We start from the raw sequence: 19563 nt of genomic DNA on the forward strand, positions 1-19563 counted from the left end.
TTCCCCCTTTTGAAAGTGCCACATCATACAAAGTATGAAAATAAAGAACATGAAAAAATGGCTTTGTAACTGGCTTTGTCAAATCTCAAAGTATAAAGACTTTCTACTATTTTCTATAAACATTTCAAACGGTGTGAGTCATATGTATAGAGCGGTACAGGTTCTGCCATTCTGCCATTCACTCATCTAATCTTCTGACTGCTAAGGAAATAAAAGCTGTTTGACACTAAACTGACAGTTTTCTATGAAGATTCTAAGTGCTTGTCCTCACATCTTGACAACCGTCTACTGAAAATGTGAAGAATTTGGGAAAGTTTATGACAAAATATTTAGTTTAAAAAAATGATACAAGATTGATGACAAGACTGTATTTCCATATGCAGTGAAGCCTTTTTGAGATGACCAATCAAAATTGCAATGAAATGTGGTCTTCTAGTAGGGTGGTCTTCCCAAAGGAGATGGGCAGTGTGCATAGTATATGGTGAAACAAAAAATCTGGTCTGGATAAGGGGGCGGTCTTCTCAAAGAGGTGGTCTTTTGGAGAGCTTTCACTTTTATATATATATATATATATATATATATATATATATATATATATATATATATATATATATATATAGGAACAGCACCAGCACTTCAATAAGGATGAAACACGGTTCATTCATTCACCTCAATTGAGCGACGTTTCGGTTCACCACGGAACGTTTCTCAAGCCTGTGGTGAAGTCCTGGTGCTGTTCCTTTTCCTATGGTTTCTTCTACATTCAAGTTGGGGAATTGAGACATCCTCTGGTAACGTGCACATGGACTAATATTCAGTTTTGTTGGAGTGCTGTGTTCATCTTTGTTTGGACTGTATATATATATATATATATATATATATATATATATATATATATATATATATATTAGAAAAAAAAGCAGCACTATATCAGTCAGAGAATGGATTCTTCTTTCACATATGTATGTATGTGTATATATATATATATATATATATTAGTCTAATATATTTGTCTAGATCTACTACAAAAATGGATTCCTTATTCACCATATATATGCATATACGAGGGAAAATGAAGAATCCATTTTTGTAGAACTAGACAAATATGTAAGATATCTATGTATCTATCTATCTATCTATCTATCTATCTATCTATCTATCTATCTATCTATCTATCTATCTATCTATCTATCTATCTATCTATCTATCTATCTATCTCTCTGTCTGTCTATCTATCTATCTATCTCACATATCTATCTATCTATCTATCTATCTATCTATCTATCTATCTATCTATCTATCTATCTATCTATCTATCTATCTATCTATCTATCTATCTATCTATCTATCTATCTATCTATCTATCTATCTATCTATCTATCTATCTATCTATCTCATATCTATCTATCTATTTCATATCTATCTATCTATCTATCTATCTATCTATCTATCTATCTATCTATCTATCTATCTATCTATCTATCTATCTATCTATCTATCTATCTATCTATCTATCTATCTATCTATCTATCTATCTATCTATCTATCTACCTATCTCATATATCTATCTATCATCTATCTATCTATCTATCTATCTATCTATCTATCTATCTATCTATCTATCTATCTATCTATCTATCTATCTATCTATCTATCTATCTATCTATCTATCTATCTATCTATCTATCTATCTATCTATCTATCTATCTATCTCATATCTATCTATCTATCTCATATCTATCTATCTATTTCATATCTATCTATCTATCTATCTATCTATCTATCTATCTATCTATCTATCTATCTATCTATCTATCTATCATCTATCTATCTATCTATCTATCTATCTATCTATCTATCTATCTATCTATCTATCTATCTATCTATCTATCTATCTATCTATCTATCTATCTATCTATCTATCTATCTGTCTGTCTGTCTGTCTGTCTGTCTATCTATCTATCTATCTAGCTCTCTCTCTATCTATCTCTATTTTAGTCTTCTGCTTATTGTCTTGTCATGTTCAAGATGATCTTGCAGTTCTGTGCAGGAAATAAGTGCCGCACTTCACACAATTTCTAGACTGCTAAGTTCAAGAATAAAGGATTTTTTCCTGCCATCAGCATAATACAGCCACAGTTTTTACCAGCCCGTATTTAGTAAATGGCAATTGCACAGGGTGTATGACATAGTACTGGCGGGTACAATGGTGGTATTAAAGATGCTGAATTTCTGTATGATTTATAGACAGACTAGTTCAAGTCTAACATGCACATAAGTAGAGGTGATTATTTCAAGCCAAAATATCTTCTGACTGTCAGCTCTCTATAGTTTATGGATAGCTCGAGCCCTTAGCTTTTGAGTCATATACAGTATGTGACTAGTTCTTAGCTCAATTCTTGAAGTAATCTAGTAAACAAATATTAAGATGCCGTTGTCACACACCTAGCATCTATCTTCACATATAACTGTTCTGGGTTATGACTCACCTCCCGAGTCCCTGTCCCGTCCCCCCCCCCCCCGTCCCCCCCGCCCATGCTATGTTGGTTGTAGAATTGTCAGATGTCTTCTAATTTGCAAACATTTTACGGGAGCCGTTTTTTTTTTTTCATTTGACTAATACCCTTTCCCGAACCCCCGATAATTTTCACATGAATGATCAATGAGTTCTTTCAAGCTTGGGGTTGTCAGAAAGGCCGTGTGTGTGGCCTTAGTCTACAATGACCCACAATATGTCTGTTGGTATTACTACTGTCTAAATTCCCTGCTGCTGCCTTTGTCAGAGGAAGCTACTGCTGTCACAATACAAGAACAAGTTCTAACTGTTGTGACACTTCATTTGTCTGGGCAGCAGCATGCTTGAAAGGACGGCTGCCCTGTTTTAGTGGAAGTATGTCAGACAATCAAACCCAGTTAGGCAAACGAGTTGTGACATATTAAATCATGCTTGAACTCTAAGAGCAAAAATAATGTAGAAACAACTCTGAAAGACCAGGAAAATAAATAAATAATGTGCTCTATAGAAACCTGCTTATGGCGGATAGCGAAAGCTTTGTTTCAGAAACATATAATGCACTTGTAGGTTGTACTTATGGTGTCATAGAATATTAATGATGTGATATAATATTCATATTTTTATTAAAATAAAAAAATTGCATGGGAAATTAATTAAAATGTAGATGCTTCAGAATAGCTAATGTATTATCTTATATTGTTGTTTATATGTTTGTTTTAACTGCATAGATATAATTATATTTCTGTCCATATTTCAGTCATTATTAATGTGTTGTATAATGTTTTCTTTATGTTATAGTTCAATAGAGTTTATCATGTTTTTTTTCTATTTATACAGTAGTATGTTTTCCACATGTTATTTACTATGTGATAGCAAAGTGTTTACCATTTACTGTGTTTATTTTTTATAGTAAGTCACGGTAAAATGGTGTTTATTTTATGTTTTAACATATACTATATGTTATGTATTTAGTTTTTTATATTTACTATGGGTTACTGTGTGTTTGCTTTAGTTTTTCTACATAAAATTATTGTTATACAAATTTTACTATAATGCTATAACATACAATGTTATTTACTATGTGTTATTAGAAAGTTTAATTTATATTATTATTTGGGATTAGTGATTTACATCAACCTAATCTATTGAGCATTGAATGAATAGAAGAGTCCTAAATAACACAATGACTCCTTCGTCTGTGTTATCCACAGGACTACTGTTATCACAAGGAACAAATGATATGGCCTACAGAGGGTTAAATGACAAATTCATCTCTGCTCGATGTAGCTCTAAAGTGATAACTAAAGGGAGCCCGATGGGACATAGATAACAATGTGCTTCCACCTGCAGTGATTAGGTGTCATAGGTATTGAAACTCTCATTCAAGTCAGCAAGAATGCATCTGGAGGCCCTACACACAAAGAAAATCAGAAATGTACAACTAACAATGAATACTCATGTGCTCTCTTTAAATATGTATGTAGGAATCCGAGGAGAAAGGACTCTGACTTATTCTATGGAAAATGTTTGGGCTCACAGATCCTAACTAATCAAGAAGATAGGGTGTGATCCAAATATTTTAATCTATTAACATATTATGGTCTCCATATCTATCTATCTATCTATCTATCTATCTATCTATCTATCTATCAATCAATCTATCTATTAATCTATCTATCTATCTTCTTTTTTTTTTTCTATCTATTATTTTCCATGCCTGATTAGTAAGTAAATAACCTCAAAACTGGAACTGGTTGGGAGTCCTTTGGTACAGCAGATTCTCAGTAGCTAAAGCTCCATATACTCCTCCAATGGCGTTTACTATGCTGTAAGCCCCATGTAGGGGCTTACTCTAATATTGTGGGCCTCCTGAGTTATTACCAATGTCTGGACGCTGTTGCCAATATCCACTGCAAACAGTAGTAATGTAGGCCTTTGTATATGAATGTGTATATAGTTATTTAAAAAGTCCGAATTTCCACTAATCAGGCATCCTGGTGGTCTACCCTTCTGTCAATCTATACTTCATTCCGCTGAAATGCAGTTAACTGTTGTCTTGCTATATAAACGCACCTTCACGTGTGTTTATTTGTTTTGCTCTGCAACTGAAACTGATTAAAAAACTGGTAAAGCCATTTACACCAACGTGTACTACTTGCGTCTGCAAAATATAGACATTTTATATGCATATGAATGTCAGTGTTGGGTCAGTGTGGATTCCGTGTCATCCATTTTTCTCGTCTGTTTTCTCCTCTGCAAGCACTTCCAGGTTTCACTTTTCTCTTTCTGCATTTCTTTAGCAACTGATCCGTGAAAAATGGACAGCACACAGATGTCATCCAGGTGCTGTATGTTTTATTTTCATGCACCCATATACTCAAATAAGTGAGCAAAAATGATCAGAACAGGATAAGCTGTGAGTTTCTCGCATTGGACACGCTATTCGTTCTAAAAACGGTCAGCACACTGACGAGAAACTCGTTTATGTAACTAATGGCTAAAGCTATGTTCACACTGGTGTCATGGCTTCTGTGTAGAACAGATACCCAGATGCTGTAACCGATCTATCTTATAATGGATTCCAAACAGCGCACAACTGACCCCTTTGACTAATAATGGGGTCCATCAGGGCTCTATCAAGGATTCTGCTTTTTTTTTTTTATTCAACCATAGCGCCACATGTTGCAATATTCTTGGCTTTAGTGACAGAACCCCCTTTCAAGGCACTGAACACCACTGTGAACAGAGCAGAACAAATTAACATCTGATTGCAGAATATTTTTAATGCAATGATAGAAAAAAAGTGATCACGACTAAACTGATAATAACTAATGAAATTTGGCTTCTTGAATGTATTCTAAATTGTAAGCAAAATTGGCTCTTATAATGAAACAATCATCACTTGGTCTGGTTGCAGAGGTTTAGAAATGAATTTGTGCTTTGTAAAATGCAATACTTTAGACTATTTTTAATAGAAAGGTTTATTTTAAATGGTGCCAAACATGGGCCTATGCCTGACGTTGTCATGATGCCGCAAGTTCTCAAAGGTGTCCTAGAACACACAGTTGGGAGGTGACAGGTTAAATGCATTCCTATGAAAAAAGCCCTAGCATATGTCTGAGATATAGAGAATTTATTCTGAACCATTGGGGACCGGAACTAAAGTGTATAGTGATGACCTCTGTATAGCGCAGCGGAATATGTTGGTGCTATAAAAACAACAAGAATATATATATATATTCAATAATCTTTGCTCAATTTTTTCCATATATTCAATAACTATGCACAAACAAAAGTTACGTATTGTGTCACACGCCTTGATTGCTATTATTAAAATCTATCTGACTTTTTGTGACCTAGCCAAAAATGGAATCGTTCGTCGGAAGCGAAACCATAATTATACACCACTAATTGCACATTTCCATCTGATTACCATAGAAAGTGTTCCCACATTCGATTAGAATAACCCTGCTTTGTAGGACTCATCAAGTTAATTTCTGTGATCTCTGATCTTTTTATGAAAAGCATATGGGTAGGATATTTTGACTGTGAACACAGCAGGTTGAAAGGGTAAAACAAATCAGTAAATCAGAATATAAAGGGAAATATAAAATTCTCAGGCCCCTGAGTTACTACACTGGTCTATGTGGGCTGAATAGAGCGACTTAGAAATAGTAACTGACCTTTTAATCATTTCTCTAAATATACTTCAGCTCGGGGAAGAAAGCGTTATTATTACTTGATGGTTTTTGAGAAACTTGTCAAAGTCTAGGTTCCCAAGGAAAGGTACGGACACCATAAAGCGACCTAAACTCAGAGCTTGTACCCTCATGTGAAAAGAGCAGTAATTGAATCAGCATGAAATTTTAAATGAAAGCTTTTTCAAAGTAAGGCAATATACTTTAAAAAGGTAAATAAATATATACATTTATTTTTTAAACTTTGTAATTTTTCATTGATTTTTTGTAAAGAGTTTACAGTTTGCTTCACTTCTAGAATTTTTTTTCCAATGGAGAAAAAAAATAATTATAATTAATATTCTCCCGTTTTAGATATCTGTCTTATTTTGTAAATAATACACAACCTATCTATGAAGGCAAGGGCAAGATTCAGGTAAAGCATAATACCTAGGGCATGAAATATAGTGCATCCTTCAATTTGAATAAGGTCCTTATTGACACATAATAGGGGTAATTCATTGTAAGACCTTCCAGGACTGAACATTGCCATGACAAAACTGCACAGGCTCGCGAGTGTCCTATATAATAGACCTCACTGGTAAATTTAACTCTAATGGAGCAATTCAACTTTATGAGCTGGTAAGTGAACTGGGAAATCCAAGCTGAGGAATATAGTGCTGTCTCAGACAATCACATTCTATGATACAGAAAAACTGGTTACTCTGAACTGCTGCGGAGAATATCATTTTTAAGGAGACATTCGATGATTAGGACATTGGTGGATACATTTTGGAGCACATGTATTATTAATGGTGAAAAAACTGCAGAATACTTCTCAATGCCTTATACCCTAAACTCCTTAAAATGATTCATGGTTGGAAATGATGATATTATATATGACGTACTGTATAGTATTGTGTCCCATTTCACAGGTCTACACTGGCATAGGAATTTCCTTAAGATAGGACATTAGTAAAATCTTGAAATTGTATTCCTTCTTGTAACAGCGATGTGTGGCCCCTTCTCATACACCAGAGATAATATGGAGAATTTTTGATCTATCTGATACATAAAAGAGCATGAATCCTTATCCTAGATCAATATTCAGATATCATATTGGTTCCATCCAGAACCTTTGCACAATATTACACTAGTTTTAACAAGCCAAATGTTGCCGAAAATATATTTCTTGTAAAACATTAATAATCTATTATTAGTAATTGGGATTAGGAATTAGAGGTTGTACCGGCTATAGATGCCTTCACCTAACCAGATTTTTGAGTAATATGGACACATTTCATTGAACTATTAATTTATCAATGTACTTGATTAATTTTAAAATACAATACTGATGCATAAACTTTCCATATAAATGCAACTCATAATTTAAGTTGGGATTATATTCTGAACATTCGTGCTAGCCTAATAGATGTCTGACTGCCTCTGCTAAGATGCAAAATGGGTAACGTCATAAGTAAACCTTTTTCCATTCTTATTTTTCACTAGCAATCAGAATTATAATACGAAAATAAGGGGATATTGAATTATTTTAGAAGGAAAATGCTTATTAAAATCCTTATGTTATTAGAAACCTATGACTTGTTTACCTTCCTCTATCACGATAATTAAAATATAGAAACCTAATATTCATTTTTTCCTAATGAATAATATCTCAAATAAAGCAAATGATGTAAAAATGTAGGTCAAAACTGGGTACATTGCACTAATTGTTTTGTGTAACCATGGTTAACAGTGACACATTAGTAGGGTAACTTTTTGTAAGTAACTCCACATTTATTGAATTTTCATATATTTCCCACCTTGTAACACTGCGGCATGGCCAGTTCCTTGCAATCATATACTGCATACTCCTCTGTGCCCATCTCCCATACTCTCATATGGCACCTATCCTAACAATTCCAATAAGAATTCTGAATGTGTGAACATTCTCTAAGGGCACGGCCAGACGTGGGGGAATTGCTGTGGAATTCCGCTGCGGACAGTCCGCAGTGGAATTCTCCAGCGGACGTTTTTTTACATTTGTTTCAATACATTTTTAGGCAAGTTAGTTCAGACATTGCGGAAAACTCCGCTGCGGACCCTAGGCTGCGGTGCGGAATTTTCCCTCCGCAGCATGCACTGTCTGTTGCGGAGAAGAAGCAGAATTTCACGGCGGATTTCAGCCTTTGCAATGCAAAAACTGAAATCTGTGGCAAGTCCGCTGTGATATCTGCAACGTCTGAATTACCAGTCAACTATGCAAATGTTGCTGCAGATTCGTTGCGTAATTGCCCGAAATCTGCACAAACATTTGCAGCGGAAAAATTCTGCCACGTCTGGCCGTGCCCTTAAGGTGAAGTTATCCTTTAAAAATGTATTTTCCTTTTAACCACAAATTCACACACCAGTATTTTTTGTCTGTTTTTCATCTGTATATTTCCTGGCAATAATCTATAAATAAATATATAAATAAAGATATATATAAATAAGATATATATTATTTATTTATAGATTTTTGCATTATATATTTTTATACATATATATACATATATATATAGGGTATAGTTAGCATACAGTGGCACATTTTTTTGTATTTATTTAATTTTTTTTTTAACAAAAGGAATATGTTTAAAAATGAAAAAAAAATTGTTGGTGTAGCCTTGCACAAACCAAAACCAGAGTCATATAAAAAAAAAATAACATTGGCACAGATTTACTAATACTGTCTGAAATGTAGACAGCTTAGAATTGGACTATGTGGGCCAAACTTATCACAGTGACTCATGCTATAGGATACATTTGTCTCATCTTTAGACACTTCTGACTAAGTTTAAACCATCTTGGAGCTGGTTTAGTTAGCAACAAATATTTGCACCAGAATATGTCTTAAAAATGGACAAAATGTGTTAATGACTAGCACAAGCCAGAATCACGCCTTTTTTTTCTGGCGCACTCCAGATATTATAAGTCACATGCAAGTCTCCTACAAAAACAGGCACAAGACTAGACAGAACTGAATAATAGATCGGCCCTATTGTGCCTGTTCTACTTTTAAACTATTCTAGACTCTCAATTCTTTACATCTATTATCCTCTGATACAATTAGTTAATAAAACACAGACCTCTATTTTAAGGGTTATTACTATACTTTAAATGAATAAAACAGAAGGGCATTCAAAGGTAGTTTTTTGTTGTTTCTTTTTTAAACTCGCTGTTATTTTTCATTTTGACTAAAGATGAGCGAATTTACCGAGATTCTATCAACTCGGCTGTTCAATACAGTGTAAAAAACATTGGATACAAGTTGGATACAATCCTAGAAGACATCATAAAGTCAAACAGGGCACTAGAGATACCATACTCACCTCCCCTGCTCTTCCGTAGTGACGCGTTCCTTGCTCGCCTCCTGAGATGATGTTGTTTTGTCCCATGTGATCGCGGCAGCCTTTGAATGGCTGCAGCAGTGACATGGGACGAAACAACGTAATCTCAGGCTGCTTCCAGGGACACATCGCAGATGCGGTCACATGGGACAAAATTATGTATCTCAGGAGTCTGGCAGAGACGCGTCGCTATGAAAGACCAGGGGAGGTAATTATGGTCATTTCTTTATTTTAGGAGTGGAATCACCGGTGCCTCAATTGCCTTGTTTGAATCTGTAACGTCTTCTTGAACTGTATCCAAGTTTAACAATTTCTGCTGTGAATTTGGCTGCAAATTTTGAATTTGCCACTGCTTGCTACATTGAAAAGGCTGAAATCTGCAGTGAAAATCCGCTGTTCCTCCAAAACAGACAGAACATTCTGCAGTATGTAAATTCAGCACAGCTATTTTCCGCATTGATTTTTTTCTGCTACGCTTGCACTAATTTGATATAAAAAATAGAAATGTCTGCTGTGGATTTCTTCTGTGACTTGTCCTCAGAGGAATTCCACAGCAAATCCGCCACATTTAAACATGCCCTAATAGAGCACATGGAGGGGCATTGTCAAAAGAATTATATCTCTTTAATATTATCCAAGAGTTAATAATTGGCTAGAACCCATGGTTTTATTGGCAAAGCCCCATGAAGCAGCATTGACGTGGCTGCGATGCGGCTGACAGCCGTGCCGGCACCATGTTCGGCGTGGGTATCAAATTGCTTATTAATGACCGCATGTTGCTGTTTACCTGTAAGCACGTGCGGCCATTAAGTAGTAACTTGACAGCCGCTCCGTGGAGCCTTCCCTTAAATGCATATACAAGAAATGCTAGTTAGGGAAATTTTAGGTACAAAAAACATGGTTCATGAAGAAGAACCACACTTCAATCTGTTATATTTGTAGTGTTCATTTCTTGTAGTTGGCTTTATTAACTAACTATGTCAACCATAAAGTAATACAGAGGACAATGAGACACAGACGAAAATACAAATTAAGAGAGAATTCATAGACAAAAAAAAGGCAGTAAAAAAATGAATACATCCATACCATTATATTGAAAGTGTTTTTTTTCCCAAGGTCTTACTGACATTACTGATCATTGTGAGAAGAACATACTATGAAAAAGTAAAAAAATATGTATTTTTTGCAAAAAATTTGGTATGGCCGATTTTGTAAGTGGACAGTGTTATAACCTATTACATAGCCATGTTACTGTGTCCAGGGTGCAACAACTTTCTTTATAACCCTGGTGCCCAGACAGGTGAACATTTTATATATACTGTATATTATAGCAGCAACGAATGACACCAGTGAGTCCTAAAAGGCAAAGCATGTTGCTGTGGACAGACCATTATTTTATGTGTCTACTGAGTTTTGATAGTGAGAAAATCCAAAAATGAATATTCATTACCAGTTTCATCCATGATAACGTCAATAGGGAAGAGGTTAAATATGCTAGATTATTGCACTCAATCCGGTTACACTGCTTTAGCAAACTGGATTTATTTTATTAGCAGTAATGAATCAAAATGAATTCAAAATCAACAAGTGAATAGCTAAATCTAAAGTCATTCTGATTAAGTGACTTCTGCTGGAGCAAATATAATTAAAATCTGACCTGTATACAAACAATGAAGAGTGAAGGCGGGAATCACTGATCTGGAAGCAAATGTAATAAGCTTTTTAATTCCATCATGTTTTGTTATAGTGTAGTAGAAAAATGAGATGTTACAGCAAAATGTATAAATATATTGATATACTCATATACAAATTGGTATATACTTGTAACGTTTTTTCTTATTATTATTATTATTTAACAGATTTATGTTTATCTATTTTATATCAACTTTGTACTAGAATGTGATTTAGTATGATTTGTCCAATACTGATTTAGTCTCAAGATGTAAAAATACTGTCTCAAGCATTGTGTCTAATCTATACCATACCCCTATATATTTCTAAAGGGGCACTTACATTTATAATAGGTATTGGGGCACGTTTAGATTTCCCGGTTTCTTGCAGATTTGCTGTGCGGATTCCACATTGAAAATCGGCAGGAATTTACAGTACAAGTGGATGGGGTTTTTAAAACCCCATTCACATGTAGCAGAAAAAATCTGCAATGAAAACAGAGCATGCTGCAGATTTTGAAATCCGCAGCATGCTCATTGTGCATTTTCACTGCGGATTTCAGCCTTTGCAATGCATAGGTTAAAACCTGCAGATTTGTTATGAAATTCTCCACCATGTCGAAACGTGCGCTTAGATAACCACCCCTGACCTAGATTTCAGATCCAGATTTCAGATGACAAATTTTCAATGCCCTAATATCTCACGTACATCTGCCCTCTTCTTTGAATGGACCATTCATCGAGAAAACGGCAATTTCTTAGTCATTGTCTCAAAGAGAGTTGACTGCATTTTATATCGTTTGATCCTAGCTAGTTTAGGATTACTCTCTTACCTTGACAGGTATTGTTCTTTTCCTCATTGCCTTCTTTACACATGCATTTTCCAATTGGAACAAGCCATTCCCCTTCAGCACTGCAATGCATTTTGGGAGCCTCTTCTGTCATTGAATTGTTGACACACACTCCGGATACTTCCAAAAGCTGCGATGAATCCGCTCCAGTTATAGTATCTTCAAAAAGTGCTAAGTTACGTACCACTGAGGGGCATTTCTTGTAGTAGACACGAACAGAGACCAGGGCAATACACGCTCCTACATCTTGGAAGGCAAGGTAGAAACCTTTTTTGGTCAATGGTCCAACATCTCTCACCTCTGTGTTTAACTTCATTACTCTGTCCCCCAAATCCAACTCCGTGAAGCTCTCATCTGCTGCGATAGTATCAATCTTATTATACTGATTTTCCCTAATATTCCTGCCATCTTCTTCATTTGATTCAAAATAATATACATTAAAAGTTTCTTTACAAGTTCCAAGTCCTCCTGGAAGACTATTGCAATCCCGTAATGTAAATTTGAGCTCAATGAAGATTCTTGATGCCCCTTCATTTGAGATCCAACTTGTCAAGAGCCAGTTGTTCTGATTCTGTTCCATCACTTTGCATACTTGATATGTATGTATTGGAGCATAGTTTTCATCAACCTCACCAATTTCTTCCCACTGCAGGAAAAAAAATACACAACAGAAATTATTTCACACATTAAAACATAAAGTTATCATCATCTACTTTAATTCATTTTCATGAAAAGGACATTCCTAGTAAACCATCATAAGGTCTATCTGAATATTATTGTTATGTCGTTCTCAAAATTGTGATGTGGTAACAATTTACCTAAGGAACATACATACATCTTTACATATTTGACATAGTTAAAGCAAAAATTACAGTATGGTCACAGGGGTCAGATTTGCTGTGGAAAAGTCTTCAGCGTATCCGACTCAGAACCTGCACGGAAATCTGTCCGAATATTCACACCAAATGCTAGTTTTATTTGGTGCAGCTATTGAAAGCTTTGAAAAGCGGACGACTGAAAAAAAGGCCTATACTCACCTCTCCTGGTGCTGCCATAGCAAAGCGTCCCTGCTCCCCTGGCTGTCTTTTGTAAAGCCGGCCTCTTTGTGATTGGCTGCAGTGGTCACATGTGATGAAACAGCATCCTGTACTCGTAGTGGATTGTTGCAGATTTTCTGCCCATATTTTAGGGCGGAAAATCTGCAACAGAAGACTGTTGAAGGCAAGTGTATATGATTTTTCTTTTTTTTAAAAAACTAATTCTGGATGTTCACGGCAGATTTCACTTTTTTTCATTGTAGAAGGGGTTCTGTATTACAGCTGCAGCACCCAGATTTGTCGAATTAGAAGTATCCTAATGTTGCAGCATTTATATGCAAACTAAAATGTGTCTCTATTATGGTTGAATGAAAGTGGCCTTGAGCCAGCCACACACATGAGATAACTTGTTTGGCTCTTTCTCGCGACTTCACCATAAACATGCACGCTTGGCCGAGTTTGCATGGGGAGAGCGGAATAATCCACTACTTTACTCTTGTCACATCTTAATCTCATGCAGCATCAAAGAATCGGGAATGTTGACATGCAATTCTCCTGATTCCTCTTTTCCCTGACATCTGCTGTCTTGGGAATGTCCGGAGGCCCCCAAACACATAAGATCGTTGCATAATCCCACTGAAATTGAGAGAGAGCTGAAGTCTAAGATATTATTTTATAATAGCAATTGTAATTAGTCATGGTAGGGTTACAAACCACATTTCCGATTAGGTTTACTAAGTCTTGAATGATTTTGTATTCAGCTGACTTTTTGAATAATGGGTCTTATACAGTTATTATAGAGGGTTATAGTAGCTGATCAGGATTAATGATTGGTTAGTAGCTTGGAGAGATATAAGGTCACAACAATGGCAATGTTAATTCTGACACACAATTTTCGTTATGTATAAAGAATGATGTGTCATTTCATAAAAAAGATCATAAAAAACATTCTCAAAAATTTTGAAGAAAACCTTGTAAGTAAAATAAATATGAAATGGTAATTTTGTGGTTCCAGTGATGCATGAATGGCCCTTTAAGTTTAGGTGAAAAGCAAACTCGTATGTCATATTTTAAAGCGCCATAATAGTACAGGACAGGTGGACTCTATAGTCTGTTTATAGAGCAATTAATCTTCACACCAGGACCCAAAAATTCTTGAAAAGATGCCACAGAAAATAGAAACGACTTCGCTTCACTTGGGAATGTAAAAGTAGGAAAATGATGTTTAATGGAGCGGATGCCATCACTCATATCTAATATGACTTATCAATCCCCATTCGTCCCATTACAATAAGCCAATTATAATTTCTAAACCAACAATATACCTTTTATGGGTAAAGGTAATTGTAGTGTTTTTTATTTGCACTCATTAAATTCTACTTTCCGATGGAGAGAAAAGTGCTGTACTGGGGGACATTAAAACAGTAGGAAAGTCTTTGAGATAGGGGGGATTCACACGAGCGTGTATTCGGTCCGTGCGGGCCGCGTGGTTTTCACGCGGCACGCATGGACCAATACAAGTCTATGGGGCAGTACAGACAGTCCGTGCTTTTTGCGCAGCGTTTGTCTGCTGCGCAAAAAGCGCGACAGGTTCAATAACTCTGCGTATTTCGCGCATCACGCACCCATTGAAGTCAATGGGTGCGTGAAAATCACGCGCACCACACGGAAGCACTTCCGTGGGACGAGCGTGATTCGCGCAACAGCAGTGAAAAGGATGAATGAAAACCGAAAAGCACCACGTGCTTTTCTGTTTCCGAACATCCAAACGGAGTGTCTTTGCGTACCGAACTTCACCGGGTTCGGCCAAACTCGTTTTGGCCGATCCCGGCAAAAAAATTATCGGTACGCGACGTCAGGAGATAGTCACTGTCCATGGTGCTGAAAGAGTTAAACTGTTTCAGCACCATGGACAGTGACTTGCGATCCCAAAATACATTAACCTGTAAAAAAAACCCGAAGTTCTAACTTACCGATTACTCCTGTCTCCTTCCTGCAGTCCGACCTCCCGGGATGACACTTCAGTTCAAGTGACAGCTCCAGCCAATCACAGGCCAAGCACAGGCTGCAGCCAATCACAGGCTGCAGCGGTCACTTGGACTGCTGCGTCATCCAGGGAGGTGGGGCCCGATGTCAAGAGAGGCGCGTCACCAAGGACGCGTCACCAAGGACGCGTCACCAAGGCAACGGCCGGGAAGTTCTCGGTAAGTAGGAACTTTATCTTTTTTTTGTACAGGTTTTTCGCTGTTGTGTTCGGCATTCACTGTCGAGGGTGCTGAAAGATTTAGCTCTTTCAGCACCTTGGACAGTGACGGGCGTTGACAAGCCTCATCTCTATGATGCCGGCTGCGCGAAAATCACGCAGCCGCGCATCAGACACGCATGACACACGCAGCTGTCAAATGGTTTTTGCGCTCGCAAAACGCTGCGTTGTTTGCGCGCGCAAAAACGCAACGTTCGTGTGAATCTCCCCATAAGAAAAGAAAAACAATTAGTTCACAGGGAATTCCAGTGTTCAAATGTATCCATTTGTTATCAAAAACATACATTTATTTACTTATTTTAGTCTATAATCAGCAGGTGAGGTTCCATTTAGTGACATCCATTACTCACCATAAAATACAAAAACATATGAATGATCACATCCTATAGTTTTCCAAAATTCTTAAAGGAACAGTGTCACCCAAAAATTATTTTTTTTTATATCAGTTTGATGTTAGTGTTTTATTAAAAACTTTTATATTTATTTGTGTGTTTGTGTCTTACTTTTTTTAATTTTTTTACTTTTTCTTCCCTATGGGGGCTGCCATTTTTTTTTCCATTTCTGTATGTGTCGATTAACGACACATACAGACACGGAATACGGCACATACAGTCCCATAGTGAATGCGAACGGGGCCCGTTCCATCCACTATGGTGTACGCCGTCTGTGTGCATGCGCCGCTCCTACACAGTCCAAGTTGAACTGAGCGCCGTCCGGCACCATTTTCCTGTAGACCGGAAGTCACGGCCGGACAGTAAGATTACTACTTCCGGTCGCGGCTTTCGGACTTGTGCACTTGGAGCAGTGGCAGCAGACGGACCGGAGGGAGCGGCGGCGACAGGAGCAGGTAAGTGATTTCTATGTATGTTCGTGTTTCAGTGTGTGTTTACTACTGTATGTAAACCTACTACACTGTGTGTTAGCTCAAAAAATGGCGACACACAGTGTAGGAGGTTTGATAGTTCAATCCCCTCGTTTCTCCCAGCACTAGCCAGGATAAGGGAGGGGGGGATGCTGAGAGCTCACTAGAGCGAGGGTTTTTTTTCCAATTTTGCAGCATAAAGCAATGTGGTTGCTTTACCACATGCAATGCTGCAATTTTGGGAATTGCTCCATCTAGTGACCAGTGCTGGGAAATATTATAAATTAGAATCTAATTTATAATATTTCCTGACTCGTGAAAAAAATAAAAAAAATTAGAACAATGTTTAATCACCTACACACTAATTGTTTAACTAAAAATAAAAATACATTTTTTGCTGGCAACACATTCCCTTTAAGGCTAAATGTAAGTAGAAAGCAAAATATATCATATTAGTATGCTTGTGAAAATAAAGTAAAAAAATCCCAACCACCTCAGCGAGGGGATATAGAATCTCATAATAATGAGGCTTACTAAATGTAAAGTAAAATGAAGTTAAAAAAAACACGTTGGGGATCATGAATAAATATTAGTCTTGATAGTAGTCCAAATGATACTGCGTTGTCATTTTTAAAGTAAAATTAAGGAAAACGATGGTTGCCTTAAGTATTTCCATTTTTGTTATGGGCTACAATATTACTGATATATAACATCCATTGAATACCTGCCCTGATGTCTGCTAAAAGCAATAAAAAAATATTAGCCTGCTTGTTGATAGTTTCTAGGTAGCAACAGATTTGTCTTGTACACCGCACAGTAAAAAACAAAAACAAAAATACAAAAATTAATAATAATAATAAAAGCTACTGATCAGCCGCGATCAACGTGAGGCCCGGCTTTTGGAACCTCTTTAACATTTCAGGTTAATCTTAATTATAATTGCATGCAAAGTCATACCATCCACCCAAACATCTGGAAATGATCTAGGGTATTTAGAAGTACCACTTGACAGTTTGACTTTTTTCTGCCAACCAGTGCATATTTCTGATAAACAATAAAACCCCAGTAATAAAAGGCAAAGCTTATGCCAACAAGGAATGAAAAAATATTGTACTTCTTTATGTATTGCATTGAATGCGACCTAGCTGTTATCTGCTTTTGTACATGCTTCATTTTTATTTCTGATGTAATAGACTCTGTGTATCAATACTTATTTGATATAAAAAAGAATTATGCCATCACGCTTCAACCGTTCCTCACAATGGAAGAAGCAAACAAAAGAAGGAGAAAAGTAGCCAGCTAATCCCATACAAATCATGATATAGACTTTCATTAAAATGAATGCAGGCGCTGAAAGAGCAGGAGCAAAAGATGTGCTAAATAGTAATTTGCTAAGGCTGCTTATCTCTAGAAAGTCGCTAGGGAAGGACAGGACAATCATATCTTGGCACATGCTTAATGCTTTCTATGCAAACCTCTGTCCTGCCTCCTAATCTTATCTTTGTGATCTGTATCAGAAATTGTGGAACAACCTCTTATTTATTTTGTGATTAACACAACCCGACTTGGAAGGCCCTGGAGGTTATTTTAATTCTCAGGGGTCCTGTAAACTTCAGGCCAAGACTCATTTGTTCATCTAACAATAAATAAACCCGTCACACACAAACAGTTCACAGGACTATATATATTGCTGAAATTAAACTAAGGCCCCAGTTAATAATTCACATCAATTTAAAAAAGGGATAAAAAAAATTGAAAAAAAAATAAAAAATCGTTTTACCAAGCTAATAAGCAAGTAATAACAAATAAAACATACTACTACATGGAAAATAAAAAATTTCTAGCATGACAAATCTAAAACAATTCGAGTAATATAGTATCTACTGAAAACAATCCTTCATAGCTATATATTGTTTCATTTTGCAGGGCCTCAGATGAAAATTTGGATTATAATTCAAGTCTAATGCGACGCTGGAATTTGCTGTTCTGCATTTACCGTGTGAGCTAAAAATTCCTCTGAGCTTCTGTTAGCCACACCAAGCAAAACACAAATGTGATTCGACTTTGTGGTACTCAATCATTTATGAAAGCGTTATTTTTAAGCCAGTTTCCACTAAAGCAAAAGTGTAATGCAATGTTGAAGTCGAATGAAGATATTAATAATAGTTGTGTTACCCTTGTGTTCTGTGAGAAGAATAAGCTTTTGTATTTAAGGGCGGGTTCACACATGGCGGAATTTCACTTAAATTCCGCTGCGGACACTCCGCAGCGTTAATCCGCAGCGGAGCCGTTTCTCCATTGACTTTCACTTTAGTTTAGCAGTGTTCGTTTACACGATGCGTACAATTCCGCTGCGGAGCATAGGCTGCGGAGCGGAATTTGGTGTCCGCAGCATGCTCTGTCTGTTGCGGAGCAGTGGCGGACTCATGGCGGAATTTCTCCATTGACTTCAATGGAGATTCAAAGTTCCGCAATGAAGTCCGCAGCTGTCATGCACATGTCATGTGTGCTGCGGATGCGTCTTGCTTTTTTAACTTGACATTTCTTCATTCTGGCTGGACCTATGTATTTCTAGGTCTACAGCCAGACTGAGGAAGTCAATGGGGCTCCCGTAATGACGGGAGCGTTGCTAGGAGACGTCAGTAAATAGTCACTGTCCAGGGTGCTGAAAGAGTTAAGCGATCGGCAGTAACTGTTTCTGCACCCGGGACAGTGACTACCGATCTCAATATACATGTATCTGTAAAAAAAAATGAAGTTCGTACTTACCGAGAACTCCCTGCGTCTGTCTCCAGTCCGGCCTCCCAGGATGACGTTTCAGTGTAAGTGACGGCTGCAGCCAATCACAGGCCAAGCACAGGCTGCAGCGGTCACATGGACTGGCGCGTCATCCAGGGAGGTCGGGCTGGATGCCGAAGGAGGGACGCGTCATAAAGACAACGGGCGGTAAGTATGAATTTCTTTTACTTTCACTAGGGAAAGTGCTGTCCCTTCTCTCTATCCTGCACTGATAGGGAGAAGGGAAGCACTTTTCCCGCAGTCCGCAGCAGCTAGTCCGCATCAATTTTCTGCACATTTTGTGCAGATCCGCAGCCGTAATCCGCAACCCGGATTAGGTGCGGCATTGATGCGGACAGTTGCGGAGGAATTCCGCCATGTGTGGTCATGCCCAAACAATCTCCATTCCCCCAAGAAAAACTCATAGACCACAGTTGCCAGCAGATTAAAATGATAAGCAGCACTGTCTCTAAGGCTAGCTTATCATGCATTATAGTATGAGAGTAGTAGCTGGGCTTTCCTTC

At 37.1% G+C, this 19563-nt stretch overlaps 1 protein-coding gene across 3 annotated transcripts in view; it reads right to left on the reverse strand.

Annotated features, from left to right (window-relative positions):
* Positions 1-19563, reverse strand: part of EPHA5 (EPH receptor A5) — a 350419-nt gene that overhangs the window by 232294 nt on the left and 98562 nt on the right. For all 3 annotated transcript variants that reach the window (XM_075861931.1, XM_075861939.1, XM_075861921.1), the window contains exon 3: positions 12082-12745. In XM_075861931.1, coding sequence (XP_075718046.1) covers positions 12082-12745 — 664 coding nt within the window. The remainder of the gene's footprint in view (positions 1-12081; positions 12746-19563) is intronic.

Source organism: Rhinoderma darwinii, chromosome 1 (assembly GCF_050947455.1).
Source record: "Rhinoderma darwinii isolate aRhiDar2 chromosome 1, aRhiDar2.hap1, whole genome shotgun sequence".
Taxonomy (NCBI): domain Eukaryota; kingdom Metazoa; phylum Chordata; class Amphibia; order Anura; family Rhinodermatidae; genus Rhinoderma; species Rhinoderma darwinii.